At 45.3% G+C, this 27,869-nt stretch overlaps 3 protein-coding genes and 1 long non-coding RNA gene across 8 annotated transcripts in view; 1 reads left to right on the top strand and 3 right to left on the bottom strand.

Moving 5' to 3' along the window:
• Positions 1 to 117: 117 nt before the first annotated feature.
• Positions 118 to 1,433, bottom strand: CHCHD1 (coiled-coil-helix-coiled-coil-helix domain containing 1). The gene is made up of 3 exons (XM_069572431.1): positions 1,268 to 1,433; positions 1,024 to 1,142; positions 118 to 427 (listed from the first exon to the last, which is right to left on the bottom strand). Exons 1-3 carry the CDS (start codon positions 1,389 to 1,391, stop codon positions 314 to 316), a joined length of 357 nt encoding a protein of 118 aa, XP_069428532.1. The 5' UTR covers positions 1,392 to 1,433; the 3' UTR covers positions 118 to 313.
• LOC138430306 (uncharacterized) lies at positions 843 to 19,197 on the top strand. Of its 2 annotated transcripts, none has more exons than XR_011253098.1 (4): positions 843 to 1,670; positions 1,839 to 2,495; positions 9,187 to 9,472; positions 17,805 to 19,197. It is a non-coding gene; the product is annotated as an uncharacterized lncRNA (long non-coding RNA). The 2 variants fall into 2 exon arrangements; XR_011253097.1 differs by lacking the exon at positions 17,805 to 19,197 and adding an exon at positions 11,062 to 12,770.
• Positions 14,533 to 19,130, bottom strand: FUT11 (fucosyltransferase 11). The gene is made up of 3 exons (XM_069572430.1): positions 18,232 to 19,130; positions 17,488 to 18,113; positions 14,533 to 16,104 (listed from the first exon to the last, which is right to left on the bottom strand). The coding sequence occupies exons 1-3, from the start codon at positions 18,937 to 18,939 to the stop codon at positions 15,957 to 15,959; spliced, it is 1,482 nt and encodes a 493-aa protein (XP_069428531.1). The 5' UTR covers positions 18,940 to 19,130; the 3' UTR covers positions 14,533 to 15,956.
• Positions 19,143 to 27,869, bottom strand: part of SEC24C (SEC24 homolog C, COPII coat complex component) — a 21,811-nt gene continuing 13,084 nt past the window's right edge. For all 4 annotated transcript variants that reach the window (XM_069572425.1, XM_069572428.1, XM_069572429.1 and 1 more), the window contains 17 exons: positions 26,743 to 26,854; positions 26,396 to 26,523; positions 25,136 to 25,274; positions 24,818 to 24,933; positions 24,520 to 24,644; positions 24,172 to 24,363; positions 23,872 to 23,965; positions 23,541 to 23,657; positions 23,031 to 23,201; positions 22,443 to 22,539; positions 22,204 to 22,349; positions 21,840 to 21,978; positions 21,582 to 21,700; positions 21,299 to 21,478; positions 20,845 to 21,036; positions 20,522 to 20,611; positions 19,143 to 20,373 (listed from right to left, as the gene is read on the bottom strand). In XM_069572425.1, the coding sequence (XP_069428526.1) occupies positions 20,233 to 20,373; positions 20,522 to 20,611; positions 20,845 to 21,036; positions 21,299 to 21,478; positions 21,582 to 21,700; positions 21,840 to 21,978; positions 22,204 to 22,349; positions 22,443 to 22,539; positions 23,031 to 23,201; positions 23,541 to 23,657; positions 23,872 to 23,965; positions 24,172 to 24,363; positions 24,520 to 24,644; positions 24,818 to 24,933; positions 25,136 to 25,274; positions 26,396 to 26,523; positions 26,743 to 26,854 (2,298 nt within the window). In that variant the 3' untranslated portion in view covers positions 19,143 to 20,232. The remainder of the gene's footprint in view (positions 20,374 to 20,521; positions 20,612 to 20,844; positions 21,037 to 21,298; positions 21,479 to 21,581; positions 21,701 to 21,839; positions 21,979 to 22,203; positions 22,350 to 22,442; positions 22,540 to 23,030; positions 23,202 to 23,540; positions 23,658 to 23,871; positions 23,966 to 24,171; positions 24,364 to 24,519; positions 24,645 to 24,817; positions 24,934 to 25,135; positions 25,275 to 26,395; positions 26,524 to 26,742; positions 26,855 to 27,869) is intronic.

Here is a 27,869-nt window from a genome sequence, read left to right as displayed (position 1 = left end):
CAAAAGGTTTTTGTCCTCCTCCTGGTGCAAATCATGGAGCAAAGACCTTTCAGAATGTAGGGGAGGACACAAGATTCAACTATGGTGGGAGTACCTAATCCATGACAAAAGGCCAAGTTCTCTTCAAAAGATTTTATTTCAAAATAAAGCAAAATTTCCACCCACATAATGTTTCCAAAGGGGGGGGGGACAAAAAAAGAGTGTTTTGCCTCCTTCTACTCTTCAAAGAGAGCATGGCAGTGCAAATATCTCTAAAATGCCTCTGTTTAGTTCTCAGAAGCTAAGTCCAGTCATTGAAAATGCTTCTCCATTTTCAGCTGACATGAGGCTTGTTAGGAAACCTCTGTAACAGCTTATTCAATTTCCTGGGGGGTAAACTCCCCAACTGTCCCAGATCCTCCTGGATTGATCTCATTTTTCGGGCTGCCTGAAAACACAGAACAAAAATTAAAATGACAGCTCTGAAGTTGGCCCTGACCTAAACTAACAGTTCTCACACAAGCCAAATTACACTAAGGTGTTAACCAGCCTGGAGATCTGTGTCATCTTCCCAGTTCCCTTTCATTCATAGGACTTGGGATCCATGAATGATTGTAAAATCTGAATTATACAATTTAGTATACAATTGCCAGCCGGCAATTTAGTCTGGAAACCAAACAACCTGTCCTTTACTGTCTTTAGTTTAAACAATAATGTCTATTTGAAAAGCAATTTAAATTTTAACAAGTGGCTTTCCCATGCATGTCTTCGCTTGATTAAAAAAAATTCTGTAAAACGAGTATTAATTATTAACCTCATTTTGCACCCGGTGAAGCTGAAAGCAATGAAACAAATCACTCAGCATCACAGCGATTTCAAAACAGTAACCTTTCCCACTCTGGCGTGACTCAAGTAGCTTCTAAAAATCTCCTCTCCCTTTCAGAATGAGAGAGACTTTCCTATCACCAAGCAAGAACAGGAAGAACCGCTACTGAATGCCCCCTATTTTCCTCCCAAAAGGGCACCCCAGAAGCCTCCTGTCACCTCAGCCCTCGAAGCACAATCGAAGAAGTCGCGGATCTCTTTTTTGCACGCTTCGTCGCGGAATTCATTCTGCTTCCAGCAAGCCATCATTATCGACATCTCCGTGATACAGGTCGCCTCTGGAGGGGCAGAACGGGAGGATCCTCAGTCACAAAGAAACCCTTACTTTCCGACCCTCCCACCCAGTAGCCTTCGGCACTATTCCAGCTTCCGCTCTGGGGCCTCCAAGGCTCAGACGACTCACCGCCCTTCTCCCGGCGCCGTTCCCCGACATGGTCAGCTAGGATGAGGGGCTTATTGGGCTTCAGTATAGGCTTCCGCGGATTCCCAAGCCGTGCTAGCCGACCCCGGAGGCTTGGCGTCGCCATTGCGCACGGAACTCCCGGCAGGCTCTGCGGCGCCGTGCGTGACCCTGCGTGACCCCTACGAGCCCGAAGAGGCTCGGCTGCAACCCACCCACCTCCCGCCCCAGGATGCTCTTCTTTCTTTTCTTGGCGGTGTCGCCTTGATTCCGGTTTCGGACCCTGGCTGGTGTAGACATGTGCAGGTTAGGAGGAGAATCTCTGGGGCTGTTTTGTGGGTCCACGCTGACTTTTGTGAGCTCTGGGCCCTGAAGTCTTGGGCAGTACTGGGCCAGGAACACCCAGGTAAGAGCTCAAGTTTCGGGTGGTAAAGTCTGCATTAGAGAGTGATTGACATAGGCAAGGACAGAGAGGATGGGAGCGGATCAAAATGTGAGACTTAAAGATGCTAACTAGGGGATGATTTAATTTTAATAAACCTTAAAGAACTGTTGGTTTTGATTACTTTTACAGCCACTTCGAAGCCGCGAAGAAAAATAGGTTCATTTATTTGAACAGCTGCTGCTGCTTAAGGAATCGTTTTTGTACGAGACAGGCCTACTAAAAGGGCTGACAAAAGAATTAAACAATCTTGCTGAGAGGAAATGATTCAGTATGTGACTCCTGAAGGAATCCAAGAAGGAACAGCGAACATCTTGAAAGCAGGATGGACGGCTGGGGATGGAAAGCCATCAACAGACTGTTCCTGTCCTTGGTGCCTGAGAGGCGCATAAAGATTACCTGGGTCTCTGTCCTTGAGGCAGAAAAACAGGGATACAAAAATATTAAATGTTAACTGCACAGGATTATCATTGAAGGCCACCTGGCCTGCTATGCTCATGTAAACACGTACAAGCAAGTCTCAAAAAGTATAATAAAGCAGACTTAAGATCAGTTTGGGCACCTTCACCTCGTGGGGATGTTGGTGCCCTGATCCCCGCTGTAACTTCCTTGAGTATTTATCATTCTTTCGCCACTGTGGCGCTTTGGGGAACCTGTACTGTCGAGCTGAACTCGACAAGTGGCACCCCAACAGGGACCTTAAAGGGAAATCAGCTTTAGAAAGCTTCTCCTTAGGAGGCAAGGAACTCGGGGAATTCTGACTGAAGAGGTGGAAGTGGAAAGTACCTGGTGAGTACACCCCGTGGATAATTCAATCAGGGTAACAATGGGGCATGGGTTGCCATTTCCTTTTCCAGAGGATCTTCCCGACCTAGGGATCAAACCCTGATCTCCCGCATTGTAGGCAGACACTTTACCGTCTGAGCCGCAAGGGAAGCCCTAAGCATACCAAGTATATGCAAGTCTTAAAAGACTTTGTTGAAAAGCTCGGGAGTGCAAGTTTCTCATTCTGCTTTAAAAGACTTTCTTTCTGCTATTGGAAAACATTGCTATTGACTTGATCCAGATAGAGGGACTTTAAGGTATAAAGAATAGCAAGAAGTTATGCGTTGCCTACGCAGAGCTTATCATAGTGGGGAATGTAGTCCTTTGTCTGGTCACTGGGGAATCTTATTAGCACTGCGCTAGGACCTTTACATTCAGAAGCCTCCGATTCTGAAAATTCTGTAGAGACAACACATGAACAGTCAGAGAATGAATCTCGTTTATATGAGAATAGTGATTCTGAAGGGGAAAAAGCACCTCTGCACCCCAAACGAAAAGAGCGAAAGAAAATCGTATGGGAGTAATGATTCTTCCCATGGTTAATGTGGCTCATCCTTCAGCACCCTTAATGGAGCCACCCCCTTTAGATCCGGAGACTCCGTGGGATGATGGCATTTTGAAACCTCCTCTGACAGTGCCCAACCATATTTCTCCCTTTCAAAGGGTAATTAGACAGGCACAACTACAAGGGGGTGAAGATGCCCTAGCCCTCCCTGTGGTAGTCACTCAGGTTTCCCCTGGTCCACAGGATCCACGAGGTGCTACTACTAATGATTATCATCCTCTTCCTTTTAAGACAGTCAAAGAGATAAAACAAGCATGTACACAATATGGTACTAACTCTTCATATACTATGGGTTTAATTCAAGGACTTTCTCAAGCTGAAAGGCTGATCCCTTTTGACTGAGGTATGGTTGCAAGAACTTGTTTTTCATCCTCTGAATTTTTACAGTTTAAAACCTGGTGGCAAGATGGAACAAATCAACAAGCTCATTAAAAATGCTGCTTCAAATCCACCTATTAACATTTCCTTGCAACAGCTGATGGGGTCAGCAGGATATTTTGGAATACAGGCTCAGTTACAATTTGATGAGCAGGTCCTCTCCCAAGTACGATTTGTATGTTTAAGAGCTTGGGAAAAGCTTAATCCTCCTGGACATACTACTCCATCATTTACACAAGTTAGACAGTCTAATGGAGACCCTTATCTTGACTTGATAGCCAGACTTTGAAAACATTTAATGAGCACGGTATCTCAGCCTAATCTAAGGAACATGCTTTTACAGCTGTTGGCTTATGACACTGCTAACTCTGAATGCCAAAAGTCTCTCCAACCTTTAAAAGCTTGGGGGTGGGGGGGGGGGGCGGGAAGCTCGGGGGAAAAAACAAAAAAAAAAAAAGGAAGAAAGAAAAAAAAGCTCAGGGAAGCAACTTGGAAGATTATATAAAGGCGTGTCATGATATTGGATCAGAACCCTATAAGATGCAGTTATTGGCATAGGCCCTTTCAAAAGGAAAAAAGGACAATAAAATTAAATGTCATGGATGCGGAAAACTGGGACAAATGAAAAAAGATTGTAAAATAAAAAATAATAATGATCGAAAAGGGGAAGCTAAAGCCCCTGGATTATGTTCTAAATGTCAAAAAGGAAATCATTGGGCTAATCCATGCCATTCCAAATTTCATAAAGACAGGAATCCTCTGTTGGGAAATGCCTTTCGGGGCCGAGCTGGGGGCTCCCAAAACAATCCGAGCTTATGGAATGCAGTCCCATTCACATATCCTACCCAAATATTAGAAAACAATCAATCTATGATTTACTCCCAGCAACCTCGGGCAGTGCAGCAGTAGATAGTCCTGCCCTAGATAATCAGTTATTGATATCATCTATGGGAATATGTAAAATCCCTACAGGAATATGGGGTCCTCTTCCAAAAAAATACTGTTGGGCTTATGATTGGTAGAAGTAGTCTAACCAGAAAGGGCATTCAAGTACAAATTGGAATCATTGAAGATTTTGAAGGGGAAATTCATGTTATGATGAGTGCTAATATTCCATATCAAATAAATAAGGGAGACCGAATTACATAACTCCCTTCTCTTGCCTTACATAAAGATTAATAATTCCCCTAGGAAAAGAGAAGGAGGATTTGGAAGTACGGGAAAACAAGTATATTGGCAGACCTGTGTTACTGATGAGAGACGAAAACTAGATATAGAAATAATGGAAAAGAGATTTTCTGGGGTCATGGATACAGGAGCTGATGTTTCAAAATAGCTATAAAACATTGACCTCATTCCTGGCCATTAAAATCAGTTCCTACTGTTATAACAGGAATAGGGACTATGAATAATATTTCTCAAAGCTCTCAAACTATGCTCTGTAAAGGCCCAGAACAACAAACTGCCACTTTGCAACCTCTGGTTGCAGATATTCCAATCAATTTTGGGGGACGAGATTTATTAATGCAATGGGGAGCATATGTAACCATACCCACTCTATCCCCAGAAGCTAAACAAATTATGTCCAGTATGGGATATAACCATTTCCAAAATCCAAATTTATCCTAGTGGCCACTGCTTCAAAAAAGACTGTGTTAAAACTGACTTGCCTTTCAGAAAAACCCATTTAGATGGAGCAGTGGCCCTTAACTAGAGAAAAATTGGAAGCATTATAGGAGCTAATAGTAGAACATAAAGACCAAGGACATATAATTGAATGTACTAGCCCCTGGAACTTCCCAGTTTTTGTTATAAAAAAGAAATCAGGTAAATGGAGAATATTAACAGACCTAAGAAAAATTAATGCTGTAATGGAACCCATGGGAACCTTATAGCCAGGTATTCTCTTACCATCTATGATTCCTAAAAAATGACATCGTACAATAATAGACTTAAAATATTGGTTTTTTTACTGTTTCTTTAGATTCTTCTGATGCTCCTAATTTTGCTTTTACTGTCTAGTGTTAATACTAGTCAGAGATATCAATGGACTGTTTTACCTCAAGGAATGATGAACAGTCCTCAGTTCAGTTCAGTTCAGTCCCTTTGCGACCCTGTGAATTGCAGCACGCCAGGCCTCCCTGTCCATCACCAACTCACGTCCATCGAGTCAGTGATGCCATCCAGCCATCTCATCCTCTGTTGTCCCCTTCTCCTGCCTCCAATCCCTCCCAGCATCAGAGTCTTTTCCAATGAGTCAACTCTGCATGAAGTGGCCAAAGTACTGGAGTTTCAGCTTTAGCATTATTCCTTCCAAAGAAATCCCAGGGCTGATCTCCTTCAGAATGGACTGGTTGGACCTCCTTGCAGTCCAAGGGACTCTCAAGAGTCTTCTCCAGCACCACAGTTCAAAAGCATCAATTCTTTGGTGCTCAGCTTTCTTCATAGTCCAATTCTCACATCCATACATGACTACTGGAAAAACCACAGCCTTAACTAGACGGACCTTTGTTGGCAAAGTGTTGTCTCTGCTTTTCAATATGCTATCTAGGTTGATCATAACTTTCCTTCCAAGGAGTAAGCGTCTTTTAATTTCATGGCTGCAGTCACCATCTGCAGTGATTTTGGAGCCCAAAAAATAAAGTCTGACACTGTTTCCACTGTTCCCCCATCTATTTCCCATGAAGGGATGGAACTAGATGCCATAATCTTCGTTTTCTGAATGTTGAGCTTTAAGCCAACTTTTTCACTCTCCTCTTTCACTTTCATCAGGAGGCCTTTTAGTTCCTCTTCACTTTCTGCCATAAGGGTGGTGTCATCTGCATATCTGAGGTTATTGATATTTCTCCCGGCAATCTTGATTCCAGCTTGTGCTTCTTCCAGTCCAGCGTTTCTCATGATGTACTCTGCACAGAAGTTAAATAAGCAGGGTGACAATATACAGCCTTGATGTGCTCCTTTTCCTATTTGGAACCAGTCTGTTGTTCCATGTCCAGTTCTAACTGTTGCTTCCTGACCTGCATATATGTTTCTCAAGAGGCAGGTCAGGTGGTCTGATATTCCCATCTCTTTCAGAATTTTCTACAGTTTATTGTGATCCACACAGTCAAAGGCTTTGGAATAGTCAATCGAGCAGAAATAGATGTTTTTCTGGAACTCTCTTGCTTTTTTGATGATCCAGAGGATGTTGGCAACTTGATCTCTGGTTCCTCTGCCTTTTCTAAAACCAGCTTGAACATCTGAAAGTTCACTGTTCATGTATTGCTGAAGCCTGGCTTGGAGAATTTTGAGCATTACTTTGCTAGCGTGTGAGATGAGTGCAATTGTGCGGTAGTTTGAACATTCTTTGGCATTGCCTTTCTTTGGGATTGGAATGAAAACTGACCTTTTCCAGTCCTGTGGCCACTGCTGAGTTTTCCAAATTCGCTGGCATATTGAGTGCAGCACTTTCACAGCATCATCTTTCAGGATTTGAAACAGCTCAACTGGAATTCCATCACCTCCACTAGCTTTGTTCGTAGTGATGCTTTCTAAGGCCGACTTGACTTCACATTCCAGGATGTCTGGCTCTAGGTCAGTGATCATACCATTGTGATTATCTTGGTCTTGAAGATCTTTTTTGTACAGTTCTTCTGTGTATTCTTGCCACCTCTTCTTAATATCTTCTGCTTCTGAACAGTCCTACCTTATGTCAAATTCTTATTAATCAGCCCTTATCTATCATTAGACAAAAATATCCCCAAGCTTTTGTTATACATTATATGGATGATATTTTATTGACTCATCCAGATAATCAGTTATTGCACCATATATTTTTAGACACTCAAAATATATTGAAAGAATTTGGCTTAATAATTGCCCCGGATAAAATACAGAAAATAATTATTTGGGATACATTCTTAATTGTCATACAGTATCCTCTCAAAAGATACAAATTAGAACTGATTACCTTGATACTCTGAACGACTTGCAAAAATTATTAGGAGATATTAATTGGTTATGACCTACACTGGGTATCCCTAATTATGCTTTGACAAATTTATTTAATAAATTTTATTTAATACTCTAGAAGGAGATATAGATCTCAACAGTCCGTGAACACTTACAGCTTAAGCCAATCGAGAATTACAAGAAATGAATCAAAACATACAAGAAAAAGTTATCTTGAATTGATATTCAACAGCCTTTAACTGCTTTAATTATGCCTAAACCTCATTCCCCTACAGGAATAATATGGCAAAATGAATTTATCAGAATTTATAATTAGAATGGGTATTTTAACCCCATAAACAAACGAAATGACTACCTATGTAGACCTTATTAGTAAATTGATTTTTAAATTGAGGACTCTTATTCAACAAGTTTCAGGATATGATCCCAAATATATAGTAGTTCCTTTAGCTAAAGATCAGATAGAATGACTTTTTCCACAAAGCGTGGAATGGCAGATAGCATTATCTGATTTTATTGGTACAATTGATTATCATTATCCATCTTCTAAATTAATTAATTTTCTTAAAAAACATGTTTTTTACATTGCCTAGAATAACTAAAACAAAACCTATCAAGTGTGCTCCTATCTTTTTTACAGATGCAAATATAGAATGTAAAGCTGGATATTATGGTCCAACCACCAAAATTTGGCAATCATCATATTCATCAATACAACAAGCTTAACTAGATGCCATAATTACTGTCCTATCAGACATTAATAATACCCATTAATAGTATCTCAGATTCTCAATATGCTGTTAAGGTAACTTTCCAGATAGAAACTATTCATATTCCTGTCTTGGACTTTCCCATTCATCAATTATTTTCGAAATTACAAGATATAGTTAGGAATTGACAATTTCCATTTCATATTACTCATATCTGCTCTCATTCTCAATTACCAGAACCTTTATCAGAAGGTAATGACCAGATTGGTGTTAAATTAACTACATTCCTTACTCCCACTCAGTTTCATGATTTAACTTACATTAATGTCAGAGGATTACAACACTGATTTCAGTTACCTGACAACAAGCTAAAAATATTGTTTTTCAATGCCCTACCTGTCAAACTTCTATAGTAGTGCCCATGAATCAGGAAGGCATAAATCCCTGTGGATTATATCCTAATGACTTATGGCAAACTGATGTTACTCATATGCCCTGTTTGGTAATTAAGGTTTAATACATGTTTCCATTGACACATATTCTGGAATGATTTTTGCTTCAGTTAATAACAGAGAGTCAACTGCTCAATGTATCCCTCACTTACGACAAGCTTTTGCCTATATGGGCCCACCAAAAACTATAAAAACTGACAACGGGCCTTCTTATAAAAGTCATATCTTTCAAAAATTTTTAGCTGACTGGTCTGTACAGACATTTCTTATAATCCTCAAGGACAAGCCATCATCAAACGTACCCACTGAACTTTAAAACTACAAAAAAAAAGGGGGAGAACAGTATGGCTTGGGACCTATTTCCCCTAAGGATAAAATAGCTCTAGCTCTTTTTACTCAAAGTTTTTTGGACATAAGAGGACCATATGAGAAACCAGCAGCTGAGGTTCACTGGAACTTTTCACAACAGACTAAAGATACTTCCCTTAAAGTTTCTCCCTTATAAGAGGTTTGGCAAAAAATATTGTGGGAAGAGGACAGGGAACGGAAGCAGGGTGTCATGCTTAAATAAGGAAGAGGGGATGCTCTTGTCTTAATAGAGGAAAATGAACACCGATGGATCCTGAGGAGGAGAATCTGGTACTGGAAAGAAAAAAAACATGATTTGATATAGACCCACCCTCCCGACCTCTGATGCCTGCCATGCCGTACCTTACATTAGAACTTGGGCCTGCCAAGACCAAGCGAACGTGAACTGCTACAATACCCACTTGGGGTCAGATAAAGAAGTTATCACAGGACGCTGAGAGCCTAGTTCATCATCATGGCCGTCCAAAAACATCTGCCAATCTACTACTCGCTGTGGTAACCCTTATCACAGTGTCGGTAAGTGTTCAAGCTGATTCCAGTCATTATTGGGCATATATTCCCGATCCTCATTTATTAAGACCCATTACATAGGAAGATTCAGTATTCCTATATTTGTCAATGAATCAGCCTGGCTTTCCTGGTCCTTATGATCAAAGCCTTCCTTTACAAAAGGAAGAAGAAGGACGATCTCTAAAAAATTATACAGTAAGAACAGACAGCACATCCATTTGTATAGGATTTGGAGAATTCTGTTTAAAGATAGGATTCCAGGGATGGCTTTCTATTGTAGAAAAGCCTGGCGAGAATAAGAACACTTTTTTCTTATTAACAGCACTTACTTTTAAAGAAAGAGAAAATTCCACCATACATTACAGTCCTCCTAATCTTCCAGGCTATGCTTTAAGAATAGGACATGGTGTGGATGGAGGACTGGATCCAGTGGACAAATGGTAGACGGTCTGAAGGTCATCTGTTACTAAATACTCCTGAGGGACAGACTATAGATTGGGGCCCTAGACGAACCCCTAAGATTAAAGGAACAAATATCTCTAGTCCATGGATATATCATAATGACACACTTGGTACGTATGGAAATGCATCTTTGATATGGCAAGGAGAGGGATTTGCTCCCCCCATTCCTCAACTTATCCATCACCCAGTACATAATGAGATTTGGAAGACACCTATGGCTTTAAAAACCCTTAAGGCTTGCAATGGCCGTTATACTGAATACAACTTAAACGATCCTAAGGCAACTTTTAATTTTACTAAAAATTCTACTCCTACTATTCAGGCCTGTGTAAGATTACCTTTTGTATTTGTGTTAGGGCCAGCGATATAGAACATCTCTACTGGTCTTATAAATTGTATAAATTGTTCTTTTTATACTTGTTTAAACAATACCATTCCTTTCAGTGAATCTTGGCAAAGTATTTATGTTTTAAAAACTCAGGTATTTGGATACCAGTGGATTTACAAAGAGGCTGGCAAGAAAGCCCTACTCTTTATGCCATAGAAGAAATTATAAAAGCAACTTTTAAAAGAACAAAAAGATTTATTGGTATGTTAATAGCAGCTATTCTGGGAATTATAGCAATAACCGCCACCACAGTAGTGGCCAGAATAGCACTGCATCAGTCTGTTCAAAGTGTTCATTTTGAGCAAGAATGGCCTAAGGATGCAGGCATTCTTTGGCCCACTCAACAAAAAATAGATGAAAAATTGGCTTCACAAGTGGCTGACTTACAACATTCTGTTATTTTATTAGATCAATTGGTAAGTCTACAAAAATAAGACAAAGTGTGACTGGAATCACACATCATTCTGTGTGACTGCACATAAATATAATCAAGCAGCTTTCAACTGGGATAAGGTTAAACGACATTTACTAAATCAAGGAAATATTACATTAGATATACAAGAATTACAACGTGACATTCTAGACATGTTTAATAAAAAACTTGATGTGATTACTGGCTCTTCTTTGCTTAATGCTCTAGCTGATGAACTGTCTTCCTTAAATCCTCTCAAACAAACCAAATCGTGTGGTTATGACATAATTAGTTGCAATGTTTTATTAATCATTCCGCTTTGTCTCTGTATAGACTGGAGAAGAACAAGAAAGAAGCAGCAGCAACAGTTAGCCTTCTTGACTATATTCAGTTATCTACAGAAACAAAAAGGGGGAGATGTAGGAGACAGGCCTACAAAAAGGCCTGACCAAAGAGTTACACAATCTTGCTGAGAGGACATGACTCAGTATGTGACTCGTGAAGGAATCCAGGCAGGAACAGCAAACATCTTGAAAGCAGGATGGCCACCTGGGGATGGGAAGCCATCAGCAGACTGTTCCTGTCCTTGGTGCCTGGGAGGCACACAGAGATTACCTGGGTCTCTGTCCTTGAGGCAGAAAAACAGGGATACAAAAATATTAAATGTTAGCTGCACCGGATTATCATTGAAGGCCACCTGGCCTGCTATGCTCACGTAAACACGTACAAGCAAGTCTCAAAAAGTATAATAAAGCAGACTTAAGATCAGTTCGGGCGCCTTCACCTTGTGGGGCTGTTTGTCCCCTGATCCCCACTGTAACTTTGAGTGTTTCTCATTCTTTCGCCACAGTGGCGCTTTGGGGAAATCTGTGCTGTCGAGCTGGACGTGACAGTTTTCTCATTTGTAGTGATCTCATTGGATAGGGTGAGGTTTAAGCACTTTCTCACATTCATCGTTTTATTTAATCTCGCCAATCCTGCAAAGATACTTTGCAGTATCATCTCTGTTTATACACTTGGCCCTTGGTTTGTAATGCCTAGCTTTAACTAGACTTGGTTCTAAGTGATCTTTTCTTCCCCCTGCCCCTCTGAAGTGACTTAGCTGTTTACAAAACTCAGTCCAAAGATGTACCACTGATGCTCAAGGCATTTACATACGATCTCCAAGAAATGTTTCTGGTAATAGAAGGATAACTTGGACAGCCTTACAGTTTATAAAATGATTACTTTGAGGAGCAGTGTTTATTTGGTTATGTAAATTGAGTGTGTGCTAATCACTTGTCACAGATATTTAGAATCGTCCCATTTATCTCTGCATTACTGGTTCTTTTTGTTCTGTTGAGTCTCACTTCATGTCAAAGAGGAGTTCCCTGACTTCCATCCAAACCACCATCAACATGTTTTATTTTCTTCATTGTACCTATGATAGTCTGGATTATTTTATTCATTTATTGTTTGTTTACAGCTTTAACCCCAACACACAGTTAAAATGTACACATAGTGAGAGCAGGGACCTTGTCAGTCTTGCTCAGTGCTATATCCCAGGGCCTAGAGTAGTGCCAATACATACTTGTTAAATGAACAAATGTTTGAAATATTTTTGCAAGTCTCCAACTTTACCATGTTCACCCCAGAAATAAAATCAAGCAGGAGACACTGTTTAAAAAGAAGCCATTTATTAATACAAAATTAAACCTGAGATAATAGAAAATAGCAACTCTTGGGAATTATAAAGGCATCAGCCCCATGCTCCACCCCCACTCCAGCAACACAAATAAAGTTGATTCCTACTGGATACTTCTACCACTAATAACCTCAAGCCTGCTGAGGCATACAGAGCAGGCTGGGCCCCAAACCACAGAAAATTCACATTACTTGCTTTCTCTACAGAGAAAGGGAAGCCTTTAGTTGGAGAGCCATGTGGCGGCTACTGGTTCTGCTTTCCCTTGTGGAAAGGTAGCACCTGGCTTACCCTGCTCTTCTGTGAATACTTTTGTGGTAAGAGGAATAAAGAAGAAAGTCTCGGAAGCACGGACCACAAACCAGGTATGAGTCTCCATCCACAATCATTCCTAAACAACTGGCCTGCTTTGTACATAAAAGTGCTAAGGTAATGCCAGTTGAACTGGTGTAATTAAACAGAAGTAAGAATGATTCTACATCTTGCATAACCATTGCCTACCCATTTTATTGCACATAATGAAATTTGAGTCCTAACTTTAGTTTACACTTGGGTAATACTGTATTTTGTATACAATATAAACTGGTGTCTGCATTTAAATAGCTTGCATGCTTACAAATCAGAGTCCTGAATTTGGCTTTCGTAAGAGTCTGTACTATATCAAATTTTAATGTAAGTATTTTCAAAGGTCTGTCTTGTTCTTTTCTGCCAAAGTCCATATTGTTATGAAGGGCCCTTCTTTTTCTTGGCTGTTCCTTGGAGCATGTGGGATCTTAGTTCGGGACCAGAGAACTAAGGATCAAACTTAACCCGCTGCATTGGAAGGCAGAGTCTTAAACACTGGACTGCTAAGGAAGTCCTTGAAGGGCATTTTTTTATTGAATAAAATGAAAAAGTGGTCCAGTGGTTGGGACTCTGCTCTTTCACTGCCACGGGCCCACATTCAGTCCCAGGTCAGGGAACTGAGGTCCCACAAGCTGTGTGGCACAGTCAAAAAGCGAAAAGAATCACCCTGACAGTGAAATCCAGCCTAAATTATACCTTTGGTTGGCTACATCTTCAAAGGCCACAGTAAGTGTGGGGCCCTAGTGGAAGCATCATATATGTATACATGAAAGTGCAAATCCAACTGCGACCCCGTGAACTACACATAGTGCATGGAATTCCCCAGGCCAGAGTACTGGAGTGGGCAGCCTTTCCCTTTTCCAGGGGATTTTCCCAACCCAGGGATCAAACCCAGGTCTCCCGCATTGCAGGTGGATCCTTTACCAGCTGAGCCACAGGGAAGTCCAATATATATATGAGCGCCCCACATATATAAGTGTTTGTTGTGAGGTCTGTGGCAGCCTTTCCATTTTGTGGGATATTATATAGTTTCATGTCAGCCAAAAATTGTGAAGTCTCTGATCTTTACCCCATTCAAAGCAAGTGCCATTATGTTTTAAAATAAACACGATGTTAGCTTTGATGTAAATAAATAGCTAGATTTTTTAAATTTAAAAACAAACTGGTATATCACACATAGAACAGTTTAGCAGGCTGTTCAAAATATTAAAAACCCTGATAGAAACCCAAGGTTCTATTATACATAGTCTATACTGAAGTCATAAGCATCATCTTCCTCTTCAATCTTTACAACCACATATCAGTTCAGTTCAGTTGCCCAGTCGTGTCCGACTCTTTGCGACCCCATGAATTGCAGCACACCAGGCCTCCCTGTCCATCACCAACAACTCCCGGGGTTCACTAGACTCACATCCATCAAGTCAGTGATGCCATCCAGCCATCTCATCCTCTGTCATCCCCTTCTCCTCCTGCCCCCAATCCCTCCCAGCATCAGAGTCTTTTCCAATGAGTCAACTCTGCATGAGGTGGCCAAAGTACTGGAGTTTCAGCTTTAGCATCACATATGGTGGGTTAGAGGTTAAAGCATCCTCCTCGAATGCGGGAGACCTGGGTTCGATCCCTGGGTCGGGAAGATCCCCTAGAGAAGGGAATGGCACCCCACTCCAGTACTCTTGCCTGGAAAATCCCATGGAGGGAGGAGCCTGGTAGGCTACAGTCCATGGGGTCGCAAAGAGTCGGACACAACTGAGCGACTTCACTTCATAAACACACGCATACACACTAAACCAGATATATTGATAAACTATGTGATTTCTCTAGTGATAATTCATTAATACATTACAACCAGTGTAGTTCTAAGATCCAAGGTGTTCTTTCTTGTCCCACTGCCCCAGAAAAAGCAGATGATCTCCATCTCCATTAAGCTGTATGTTTAAACCACAGTAATAGAAGTGTTTGGCTATCTCCCCAAATCTAACAGCTTTTTATTTAGCCAGCCACTCATGATGGCTTAAATGTCTTGCTTCACCTCTCATCCCCTTGGGTTTAGGGCCTTGGATGGACTTCATAAAAATATGGCCTCAGTAAGTACTAAAAAGTTATGCACTCTAACAATAATAGAATGGATTAAGTTGGAATGTTTATCCCACTTAAAAGTGCCACAGAATATGAGACAATACGAGATAATTACTAGAGCTATATTGCTGGGCTGTTTCTTCTACCATAATTTTCATGAGTTTTGGGGGGAAATGGACTTTTGTAGCATATAAAGATAATAAAGAGTTCATTAGGCAGACAGAAAAAGACCAAAGACCTATAAAAATTTGCGCTTTGATTCACATTGACCTATGTTAACCTTTTGAAATGATAACCTTTTCTGCTGTCATTGGCACCCTGAGTCTCCATCTCTAAAATAGAGCAGGATGATTCCTTAACTTGACATGATATTAGCCTCTGAATTTTTATATTCATGAGGTGAGAAGGAATTTCAGATATGCCCTAGATATGAAGCAAATCAGCAGTAAGAAAAGGGGTCCAATCTCTAGCCAGTTTAATGCAGGTGGGAATGAGTGTGGGAATGGTGGCAAGGCTACTCCATCTCCAACAGAAACTGGAAAACCAGGCAAAAGCCACTCAAAAAGGCTGACATGAAAGGCAAAGTGAGTGATAGAGAAAAATACAACTCCAGAGAGCCAGAACATAACCCACCAGGAGTTTTGCTTCACCACCAACATAAATAGTTTATAAAGCAAGAAATAGGAATAGAAATTAGGAAAAGGTATTGAATAATGAGTGGTTTAAAGAATACAGGAGAGGTTTTCATACTGTAAACCTGGCCCATCAGCCAAGTACTAACATATCCCAAATCACGATTGAGAGGCTGAAAGAGCTAGAAAAATAAGGAGTTCTTTAAAAATTCTGTTGATCAGCACCTTGAATCAAATGGGAGTGTTTCAGGCTTCTGGTTCCCACTGAATCAAAAACTGGATGCCTCCATCTCTCCTTGAGAAGAGGCTCTATTACCGTAGGCTGAGACCCTGGCTATACATGATTAGAATAAAATATCAGTGGATATAACTTACTCCTTGGATTCATGGTAAGACAGTGTTCATTAAGGACTTGTGCATTGGATATCCTTCATGTCCCATGGTTGAATAAGGACTTCCATCTCCTTAGCTCTGTCAAGTTAAATACTTGGCAGTTAGAGATTTTGGTTCCTTTTCATGAAGATCTCCGTTAGGTAATCCCAAAATTTCCCCTGAAGTGTCTCATTGTTGTGGATCATGGCAGTGAGAGCTTCCCCCTGGTCCAGACCTTGCCAGTAATCTTGCAGCCACATCTCCTTCCAGCTGAAACATCAAAATGAGAGTTGGATTATGGAGCCTCAGTACAGCTATGAACCTACCTTTCTCCCAGTGGCCAAAGAAATCTTCAGCAGATACAGTGGTTTCTGGTTAGGACCAACAATCTGCTCTGAGGGAAGGAAATGTGAAGTAAATCCAGTACTAATCCAAGGGACAGGCAGTGAGCCCAAAACACAAACTCATTATCCAAGCACCCCCCACCACACACACACACATATCCCAGTGAGTTAAATTTCCTGACTTGCCTGCTCTTGGTCTCCACATGTGGAGGGAATTAAGAGGTAGGCAGAGCAGGGGCCAAACTATGGAAACAGTAATCTTCCTAAGAAAAGCAAAGGCGTGTATTTAGATGGTTACTTTTTATATTACACCTGTTTCAGTAATCAAGAAGTGCAACCATATCCAGTGTCTAGATGAGCCATAACCTGAATGTTTCTTTTTTTAATGTTACACTTCTGATAAATCATAATATGTTCTGCACAAACTAGATACAAATTACCTGATGTAAATTACTGGATACAAATCCACTCCACTCCCAGGACCAAGCTGCGCCAGCCCTCTGCTGCCATCCACTGTCCAAGGTGATCTCTGCAGGTCATTCTAGCAGTCTCTCTCAGTCTTTTATGGCCCCTCCCCTAACAGGTGTGGTTTGACGCAAGCGGCTTCGTTTTTCTACCCCATCTCCTATGCCGACCTCGTTTCCCAATGTCACTGCCTTCTGCTGCCTCCTTCAGTCCTCTCCTCACTTCCCTTCCAATCCACATTGGCCACAATCATTAATCATCTTTTGAAAGCATCCCTTCTATTCTGTCTAGGACAAACATAATTTATCATCTAAATCAGGGTAATTTTAAGAGTCAAAGGAGATGCTGTTAATAGCTACACCAAGTTAACAAGTATAAACCCTGATTACTGCAGGCAAACCTCCCTGGAAACACTAATGTATTTCTCATCCACAGCCCCACCATGTTGAAGATGCTCAATAAACAGCTGAATTGATTTTCAGGACAGTCCAGCTCCAGGACCTGGTATTCAGAATATGTATAACCTGGCCCAACTTTGTCCCTCATCACTTCCCTAAACAGGCCCTCTGCTCTAGTTGAAGCTTTTTTTGAATCACTACTACAAACACTGTTTATAAAAGCTGATATTTGTATGTTGTTGCCCTCAATTACCTCTCACATTTTCTACTGCTCTTTCGCAATTTGTCTTCTCTTAGACTCTTGATACCTTAAAGGCATAGTGACCTCATGTCATAATTTCCTTATACAACATCCCCTCAGCACCCAGGGCTAGTTTATTGCCTGCAGGAAGCAAGTCTGTAAATCATTTGATTTGACAGCCCCAGGGGACCCCAGCTATCCTTACCTGTCATTCTCAGGAATCTCTTCCACACTGCCAAAGCCAGGTGTGGGCACTGGGCAGTCCATGTGTGAGGGCTGGGCAATATGAGGCTCAGGGACCGGGATGTTCCCAGGAGAGGCTGCGTGGGCCTTCTCGGCGTCCAGCCGCGCCAGTTCGTGGTCACAGACAAAACACTCGAAGCCGTTAAGGTAGTTAGGTAGTAAGGGGTCATTCACTCCCCATTCGCGCTGCTTCAAACTATCCAGAAGGAACTGGTTCGTGACGCCCCCAGGCTGCTTGTATGCCAAGTATTTCATATATTCTTCATCATTTTTGTCCAGGAAGTCAATAAACTCTGCCAGCTTCTGCGGTGACTCAAAGTCGTCAATAAGGATGATGGAGTGGTTGTTCGGCATCCAGTCCCGCACAGAGGGAGAGCCGCGGTACACGGGCACAGCACCGAGGTGCATGGGGCGCCACAATTTTTCTGTCATGTAGTCGTCGCAGATGGCATTTTCGAGAGCCAAATGGAATTTATAGCGGGACAAGAAGGCCAAGAGCTCTGGATCCTCGGTGGTGGCTGTGGCTGTGTCCCGTAACCGCGGCGCGGGCAGCTCCCGATTCTGCAGGCACTTCCCATAGGAGTCCACCTGAGAGGGGTAGAGCACGGCCGTCAAGAGGGCACGGCACGTCGGCCAGGACACCAGGGGTCCCGGTCTCAGCCCCACGCGCCACCCTCCCCTCCCGCTCCGCCCGTCCCTCACCCACCGGAATGTAGCGCATGAGCTCGCGCACGTAGCGGTCTCGGTCCGCAGGCACGTCGCAGTGGGACTGCAGATAGAGCAGCGGCGCATAGCCGCGGCGGCGCCACTCTGCGCGCTCCTCGAGCGGAGGTGCCGCGCGGCGCAGGTAAGCGATCCCCGGCAGCCACTGCAGCGGCAGCGGGTAGTCCGAGTAGCGACTGAAGGTGGCGGTAAGATTGAAGAGGCGGATGCCCGGACCGTGGCTCAGCAAGAAGTTGTTGAGGGGCGACTCCTCGTGCAGAAGCGCCCAGCTCTGGTGCGCCAGGCGCGGAAGCGGCGCCTCGGACGCGCGGAAGTCGGTGCCGTAGAAGAGCAGCGCGCGCGTCCGTGAGTCTCTCCGCACCCGTCGGTCCCGGGACGCCACGCACGCCCCGCGCGAGCACTCGATGCGCTCCGAGTCGCCCGGGAAGTGAGGAAACAGCCCCGGGCTCCACCACAGCAGCACCGGCAAGTCCACCGCCTCCTCCCTCCCGGGCCGCGGGGCCCCCGGACTGCGAGCCACCCCCACTGCGCCCAGCGCCGATGGAGGCCGGAAAACCGCGCCATCCCACGGCTCCGCCCACTCCGCCTCCCCGCCGGTCTTCCCCTCCGCCTCGAGTCCTGGGCCTCTGGTCGCACAGACCCCAAGCACTCCCAGGACAGCAAGCACACACCCCGTGCGGCCGGCCCCCATGTCTACTCTGGCGGCCGACGCCCGCAGCACCGGTCCCCCCCTGGCTCCGAGTAGCGATGGGACGAGGTCCTACGCCACAGGGGCATGTGGCGCATGCGCGGCTTAGCGGCCAGCTCAGCCGGCCACTTCCCGAGAGCCGCTAGTCCTGGCAGGAAGGACTGGAGGGAAAGTGATACGTGGCAGATAAAAATGACGCTTCTGGATACATCTTAATTTATTTTTATTTCTTTACAAATTAAAGATGCATTGAAAAATAAACCAATGAAGAGAAATGAGAGGTCCAGAGCAGGGGCATCCCAGGCTGGGAGCAGGCAAGCCTGGCCACCATCAAGCCTAGCCCTTGTCCTGCCCCAGCCAGGTCGGGTTGGAAGATAACTGTCAGCCACTCTGTCAATACCAAAGCCTGAGTGGTGTCCTAGCAGGAGAGACTAGCCACTTCTGCCTCTCTCCCCAGCAGCTTGGAGAGCAGTGTTTCCAGCGGAAGCTCAGAGTGGTACATAGGCTGGCTCTGTGAGGTATTGCAAGTTGATGACCAGGCTCCCTACAGAACCATCCAGTGTTGGGGCTGCTCTGGCTGGAATGGAGGCTAATACCTCTCCTAGGTCTCAATATACTTTGCAACTGTTCCCAGGCTCATTCATTTCTGATAATGTGTCTCTGTCCACCAAGGGATCATCGGTCATTGCAGGAGAAAGAGCAGTGGAAGCAGAGCAAGAAAGCTAATCAACCACCCTCAGTCACTTTGAGTTGGCTGTTGACTTCCAGGCCCAAGAAGACTGACCACCTACCATCTACCATCTATGGCCTACAGCCCAGCTCTCGTGCACCTGTATGTGTTTTCCCTAATATAGGAAGTCATTGATGACAATGAGCTGAATTAGCAGCCCCTCCCCGCCGTAGTAACCCCCTGGGATCTCCGTGCCATCCCACCTGCCCTTCGCTTCTTGGAGGCTGGTCCAAAGGGACACATAATATTGCCAGGGTCTGGGTGGCTTCAAATCCCCCAACACCAAATCATATACAGTGAACTGAGAAACTACATTCATTACGACAGGATTAGCAGGAAAAGGAGGATAAAGTGAGGGGATAGGGGCACCTTCCAACAGCAGGACATGACAGAGTGGTAGGATACTTGAGCCCAGAAAGAAGGTGTCTCCTTATACCTCCCCCTCCCCACAAAGAGACTGAGGTCAGCTTACATGACATATAAGATATGGAACTGTCCCAGTTTCTCTGCTGTCCTGGGCACTTTCTGGAAGCTGGCCTGGACCTTGTGCTGGTTACCCACGTGCTCTAGCTCAGCAGCTGTCGAATCTCCTTGTGCATGTGACAGAGAAAGTCCACATAGGACGCTCCCCCGCTCAGGCTCTTGTCTTCCACCAGGAAGTGTTTGAACAGCATCTCCAGCTTGTCCTCTTGTTTCACCACAATAAGCTATAGTCAGAATACAGGGTCATGATGCAGGGCTGAAGAGAATTAACCATATGCCCCGAAATCCCATTATCTAGGCGCTCACTCTCCCACCCCGCCTTCAGAGTGAGGACTTGACAAGGTAAGAAATGCAGGTTCGGATCTCTGTTACCTTCATGTACCGCGATCTCTGTGCCCTCAAACTATCAATGAGGCCTCGCACCTTCTTAGACAGCAGATTATCCAGAACTGGCAGAACACTCTGAAACACAAAATTCAATATCCTTATGGTAAGGTATGCTGAATCCAGTAGACAAGATGGGGCAGCACAGATTTATGCATTATCTGAAATATGGAAGCCTGTGAAGAATGACAGCACCCTCCCTCTCAGTGTCCCCTGCTACTTAAGAGAATGAGCACACTAACTTTACTGGCTTCTACTCTTATCAGGAAGCTTCTTCCACACCCACACTCTCCTTGACGCCCTGCCCTCACCAGGCCACTGGTGATCTGACTGAAGGAGGAGACGCCAAAGACGCTCTGGACAACACCCTGCTGGACACTCGCTCCCACCCAGAGGAAGAGGTTGAGCCCGTTCTCCAGCAGATATATATCCCCATTGCTTAGACGCTCTTCAGATGCTCGGACTGCTGGTGGTTCAGTGGTATTCTCAATGGGAGACTTTGTCTGGACAAAAGGAAGAGGGCAAAGGGTTACCAATGACGTTAAGACTCGTTTGCCCACCTGCACCTGCCCATCCTGCACCCCCATACACACAAAATTTCTGAAAACTAAGCACCTGAGTAACTCTCAGTATGAAAATATTACATCAGATAATATAGGTAAAAATGTATTAGCGTCAGATACAGACAATATTAATCCTTCCCTTCCTCCTCCTATGATGCCCCTTTCTCGGTACAGTGTCTCACACTCCAGCATTCAGTCGCACCAATGGTAGGAGCCGAGGATAGAAGAAGACATTGGTCTCAGCCACGTCCATGGAGGTGACCAGCTGCCGGACGTAGGCACGGTCATCAGTAGTGACTTCAGCTCCAGGCTGCAGGACCTCACTCTTCAATACGCAGTTCAGATAAACAGGGAGGAGCTTCATGCACTCAGGAAGGATCAACTAAGGGAGTTATCAAAACAAAGTCAGTGATCATGATCATGAGAAATCCCTCCCAATGCAAAGGTGTATCCCAATACCTTCTCCACCAACAAGCTTGCCCCACCTGTCCCGCAGAGGAGGGGCTGGCACAGTTCTTTCTGTAACAGGCCAAGATCTGGGCACACTGAGTGATGAGAGTGTCGCGAACAGTCTTCACAGGGCTGCTTAGGACCCCCCTGTATGCTGGATGGGAAAGGAGACAGCATAGTCACTGGTCAGCCACTCCATCACGGGTGCCTTCCCACCATCACAGCCACCCAGGAATGCTGGACTGCTGTCCATCCTCAGCCCCGATCCCACTCTGCCCGGCCTCTGCCCTCACCAAACTTGGCCATGTAGTTGATGAGCGTGTCAGTCTCACAGTTTCGGTACAGATCAGCCAGCTGAGTGCAGCAGTTGAGAGCCAGGTTGTGGATGCGGAGCCGTCGCTGCCCTGCACAGCTGGTGTAGAGCAGGGCACACTACGGGGAGAGTGAGAGGGGCAACTCACACCCCTCCCTCACCAAGACCCTCACGACACCTCCTGTTTGCTATTTTATGAAGCTAGAAGAAAGATGGGAGCCATCCCTTCTCCAGCCTCTTCTAGTCCTCTCTGCGCACCCCTCACCCCCTTCCCTACAGCCTACTTAAATCCAGTGACGTGACCGCTGACACTTCTTCCCCGACCCCTGCCTCCTGTCCAGCACCTGCAGGAGGGCTCCATTCTCTTCGTTGAGCCGATCGTCATGCTTGAACTCCACAGTCACCGTCTTATCCCCATCCAGCCCAGCCAGCTCCACATCTGTGGTGTTGCTCATGTAGAAAGCCCCAAAGAAATCTACAGCACGGATACCTGAGGCCACATGGATGGGGACACGGTTAATGATATGACAGGTGCACAGACTGAGGGCCCCCGCTCAACTGCTCATCTCCAACCAGAACTGACCAGTGCTTGTCCGGACCCGCATCACAGCATCAAAGCCAACAACCTTCTGGACGTCCCGACGCAAGTCACTCAGGAACCGTTCCTGGTCGTTCTCCACCTGCATCCCCAGGCCCAGAGTCACATCACCTACTACATACAACCCACCAACAATCCCTGTACCCTCTCCACTCTACAAGCCTGCAGAATCGTAATGACAATAAGGTAAAGGTAATAATAACGATGTTATTATTTAAGCTTTTAAGCACTTATTACATGCCCAGTACTACATTAAGTGCTTTACATGTGCTCACTTAATCCTGATGACAAACCCTACTTAAAAACTACTTTAAAATCCCATTTTATAGATGAAGAAACAAAGCAGAAAATAAGTAATTTATCCTAGGTCATATAGCGGCCAAGTGGTAGAGCCAGAATATCAACCCGGGGCTCATTTCAAGCCCCGTGCTCCTCTTCGCTACACTCTTCTTCACATTGTGTGGTCTTCTCAATGATATTCCTATCAATGAGTCAGTAGCTAAGGAGCCACTCCACTTGTAGGTAGGCATTCCAGTCCTGCCTCCACGTGCCACCCAGAGTCCCGTGCCGTACCTGAAAGCAAGCGTATTTATAGACAGAGCCACCAGTGAGCTGGGGTACAACAGAGAGGGTGGCCACATCCACATACTGGTTAGGGAAGAGGAAGAGGTCTACGCAGCAGCCTTGGGCCACACACTCTTTGGCCAGGGTCTGATAGGCACCTGACTGAGGCTGGAACAGAGTCTAGGCAGGAACAGAAGAAGGTATTGAGACCTGAGTTCCACCCTGTTTGAGAACTATGTATATAATATGGGCTATTATTCGAGGACACGTAAGACTTCAGAGCTGCATTACAGTTTGCAATAGTAGTAGAACATTCTCTTTAAAAAGTCTACCAAGGGCTTTGGGATGAGATGGGGTAGAGAGGTGTGGGAGCGGTGGAGAAGGCTGGCAGCCACAGATATGAAAGGACAGAGGATCTAGTCCCAGTAGCCCCTTGAGAAAGTTTAGAGTATTGCACTGTAAAGAGACAGCACGTTCCTCTGTGATGTGAAGTCCTCCCCCCAGCTCCCAGTCCCACACCTTCTCCTTGTCTGTGTTGATCAACTTCCTGTCGTCTCTGTTCTTCAGTTTCCCTGGGGCCTCTGCAATGGGCAGGGAGGTGTGGAATAGAAAGAGCTTCCCTGCACACTCAGCAGCCTAGAAGAGGAGAGAGATCTACTGGTCCATTCTTTCCTTTATTCATCCATTATTCATTCATCCCGTCCCTTGTCATTTATTCAGTGCCAACTATGTCAGACAAGCTGACTCACTGGACAGTCACCAGTCACTAAAGAAACAGGGGTTGTATCCCAGAGGTAAGATGCTCAGAAGAAAGTGTCACACAGGCGGCTGCCCAGGACTCTCGCCTTACCTTCAGAGCCTCCATCCCAGCCTGAATCACTGGGGCAAATACTGTCTCCGTCTCCCTTGTGTCTGCAAACATTTCTGGAATCTGATCCAATAAGCTTAAGAGATAGGTGATGGGAAGCAATCAAAACTCTATCCAAATTTCAGATCCCTCAATTCCCCCAAAAAGTCATCTGGCCCCCAGACGCTGAGAACTCCTGAGGCATAGCCTGTGTCTATCACTGGCTTTCTGTGGTTGTACCTTGCCCTCCACCTTACTTTACCCCCACAATCTGACTCTCTTCCCCCACAATCTGACTCTTACCTGGTGATGACTGCCCGAGACTCGCTGACATTGACCAGGAAGCCATCCAGCAGTGGCACAAACATGTCACTCACATCAGATACAACCATCATCTGTGGCTGGGCCAATGAGCTCTTCACATTGTAGAAGTGGAGCACCTTATTATAGGTGACAAAGCCAACGCGGATTGCTGACTCTTCTGCCCCGCCCTCCCTGCAGAAAGGGATGTTGTTACCCAGACTTGCCACCTTCTCCACCAGGCAACTGCATGACGTCAGGATCCACATGCTGAGTTATCCCAACCACCCACCCTTGCGCCCCCTCCCCAGCCATGATCATCCCTAGGATACCTTGGCCCCTAACTCTCACCTAGGCAAAAAGTCTAACAGTGACTTGAGCTCCTCACAGAGGAGCCTGACAAGACCACTCCTGACGGCATTGTAGGAGACATCAATCATAAAGATGAAGGCAGGAGGGATGGGGAACTTATTGTTCTGCAAAAGAAGGAAATGTTGGAGGGGAGAGGGCTAGCAGTAAGCAGGTCAGTGGACTAGAGATAAGCCAACATCCAAGGGGACAGTGACAGGGTGAAGGAAATGACTACAGCAAGTCTCAGCTGTCTCATTGTCCTTCACCCACTGCTCCTCCCCATGCTCCCCTCCCTCACCTTGCAGTAATCTACAGTGGCCAAGAATTCATAAGAGCCCAGGGACAGCTCAGGACGGTCATAAGCATCCACACGCTTGCCGGTATGATCCAGGTGTTGAAAATACTGGGGAGGAACTGTGGGGAGTAGGCCAGAGTGTTACTCATGGGTCCGCTTTCGGTCCTCGTCTGGTCCTGGCTGAGCTCACTCTAATGCCCCACAGCCCCAGAGGCACTTCACGTCCCCATCTCCTAAACAATGGAGCCTCATCTATCTAACTAGAAAGAGAGTAATGAAGATGCAGTCAGGATCCCCCAGCCCCAGCCTCTGTGAACGTACCATCGTTGATACAGCTGCAGAAGCAGCACTGGAAGCGTCTCCCTCCCTCAACGAACTGCATAAAGGGGCACATGTATGCTTTGCAACGATTGCAGCGCAAAGGGCCAGACTCCCCATGGTCGACAACATACGGTGAAGCCTAAGGAGCAAAGGGAAGGGGCTCAGACACAGTCATATCAGCTACAGTGATATGTGGGAACAGATGAGGAGGAACAACCTGGAGGGAGAAGAACATGGCTCAGACAGTCTGCCTGCGGAGGGAGCAGAGAGAAGGGGAATGAGGACAAATGTCCCTAACGGTCTAAGGACTATAGTCCCTCTCCTTACTCCTTATCTCTAGAACTTCACTTCTTGAAAGAGAAGAGCAACAATGGAACTGGCCCAAACAAGCCAGGGGCTGACGTGGGCACATGAGGAGAAAGTCAAAGATTACCCAGGATTCTCATTTCTGGCCCAATCTTCAATCCCCTTCGTTCCTGCTTCCTTTCCCACCCAAGTATTTGTGACACTTGTCCTCCCCAATCCCTGGATTTCTGTGATACCTACTGACACCCCAGGCAGATGTTACCCTACAGATAAAGAGACCAGCAGGCAAGTGTCCAGCCACCCTCACTGAGACTCAGGAAAAGAGAAAGAGAAAAAGACAGAACAAGACAAAGAAGCAGGATGTAAGGTGAGCCCTGAATGTCCAGTTATAGAGAAATCCCCCCCCCCAAGTTCATTAAGGCATGAACACAAGTGTATATACACCACGGCATGGCAGCAGCAGCTCCAAGCACTCTCTCTTTTCATCCTGATTCCAGGTATTGGGTGACAGATTATAGCCCAAACCAGGTAAAAGGACCCCTGGATTCTGTTTCTTAATATGCTGTCCTAATATTTCTAACCTACCTGGGATGACAGGACAGAGTACAAGAAAAACCAGAGTGACGTGCCTCTCATCACCAGGTGATGACCGTGCTACAGGAGGCTCCTGCCTCCAGCTGTCTTCTCCCCTACAAGTTGGCCTTGACTCTTTTCAAAATGTGTTTCACGTGTGAACTCTGCTCCATCCAGGAATTTCTTGGGCTTTTGCTTTCCTCCCTATCACCCTCTTCAGGCATGGGCCCTGGGATAGAAAGCTACTGATGATACGCTCCCCTCCCGACCAACCAAGCCTTCATCCACTGTGACTGCCAGAATCACATCTAGGAAGAAGTCTTATCCTCGCTCCCCCTCACTTCCTCCCTCTTATTATACTCTAGTCTGTCCCTGACTCACCTCCTCTGGGGGCAGCCTTGCCAGCGGCTTGATGACAGCTGCCAGCGGCACCTGAGCCTGCTTAGCCATGTCAGAGGTGCAAGGGATGTTATAGGATGTGCATCGAATGTACCGGGGACTTGCATTTCCTGAAGGAGGGGATGGAAAAGCTGAGTCAGATCACAGAATCACTCCAGACACCAGCTCGCCATTGCTGACACACCCCATCACCCCAACAGATGCTAGAGGTGACGGTGGCTCTTTCCCCCTAGAGACCAATGAGGGACTGGTCTCTGACAAGAGCCCCATCCATAAGGTCATAATGCTGGAGAAAAAGTCCCACAGGGAGGAGTTATTGCCCTTCTCACCTTGGTCTTTCACCAGGAAGTTGGTGGTGACTAAGGGTGGCACCTGGCCCCGTACTCCAGTAGCAAATGGCTCTGAACCCCGGTTGTTCCTGTCATCTTCAATAACCTGAATCTGTAGGGAAGAAGTGAAATGAATGAAGCGACAGATGAAAAGGGAGAAGGGAGTACCACGTCCCAGAGGCAGGAGAAAGAAAGGCTGGAGCTGCAGCACAGAAACTAAGAATTTGCCAAGGAACACACCTCATGCACCAGGCCTGCTCTCCTTTTGGAGATCATATAAAATGCAGTAATGCCAATCTTCCACTCTATAGTCAGCAGCAACCTGCTGCATGGGCAACACTGAGAAAGGGCTTCTTTATGAATCGCCCTGACCCCCAATAAACAGTGATCACCCTGTTACAATACCTACTCCAGGAAAGCTCCAGCTCTAATCACAAGCCTTCAGACATGGTCAGATTCCACTTCCCTCCCACATCGAGGCTTCCCCTCCCCTTCTCTCCCCAAGAGCAGGAACACAGACAACAGTAACCATGTAAAAATGAAATCTACCTGGAATGACTCTACACTCAATGAGAGCAGAAGGGACAGGGTGAGGAGAGGATTACACAGCCAGAAATGATCAGGCAAGGTGAGGAAGCAGATGCTGCCTTATTTTCAGGTAAGCATCAGTGTGTAAACATGGGAGAAGAGGATCTTATAGCCCAATCCTCAGTCCCCCACATTTTGACAGACCCAGCGAAGGAAAAAAAAAAGAGATATTGCAAAGCTGGTGATCAGATCTTTGTGCAGACTGATAACCTTTGTCAGTTACTTCAAGATGGGTTTGGTAAAACCAGAAAAAGTAAAGGGAAAATAAGACTCTGTGTCCCATAGAATAAAGAGCTGAAGCTTAGAAATATATCAGAGTCAAACAGACTCTCCAGATGAGAAAGTGACCCACACTTTCCCAAACCAGCAGTCCCTTTCCCTGTAAGAAATGCCAGTTTCCCAGACTTGTACATTAGTAGCCACCTACCCATGTTTCTCCGCAACAAGCAGTAGACAAATCAAACCCAAAAGGGAAGGATCTACTGTTTTGTCCTGTTCCATCATATGTCACAGGCAGGCTCCTGGAGGAGCCAGCAGGG

This window comes from Ovis canadensis, chromosome 25 (assembly GCF_042477335.2).
Source record: "Ovis canadensis isolate MfBH-ARS-UI-01 breed Bighorn chromosome 25, ARS-UI_OviCan_v2, whole genome shotgun sequence".
NCBI classification, from domain to species: Eukaryota; Metazoa; Chordata; class Mammalia; order Artiodactyla; family Bovidae; genus Ovis; species Ovis canadensis.
This window is presented reverse-complemented; position numbering and strand designations above follow the sequence as displayed.

Bases quoted from the DNA above. Each gene is read 5' to 3' on its own strand.
- CHCHD1 (XM_069572431.1), bottom strand. From the start codon at position 1,391: ATGGCGACGCCAAGCCTCCGGGGTCGGCTAGCACGGCTTGGGAATCCG. The intron at 1,143-1,267 runs GTGAGTCGTCTG...CTGCCCCTCCAG, and splicing joins ACGGCGCCGGGAGAAGGGCG to AGGCGACCTGTATCACGGAG. The intron at 428-1,023 runs GTGACAGGAGGC...CTGTGTTTTCAG, and splicing joins ATTGTGCTTCGAGGGCTGAG to GCAGCCCGAAAAATGAGATC.
- FUT11 (XM_069572430.1), bottom strand. From the start codon at position 18,939: ATGGGGGCCGGCCGCACGGGGTGTGTGCTTGCTGTCCTGGGAGTGCTT. The intron at 18,114-18,231 runs GTGGGTGAGGGA...TACCCCTCTCAG, and splicing joins AGCTCATGCGCTACATTCCG to GTGGACTCCTATGGGAAGTG. The intron at 16,105-17,487 runs GTAAGGATAGCT...TTGATGTTTCAG, and splicing joins GAGATTCCTGAGAATGACAG to CTGGAAGGAGATGTGGCTGC.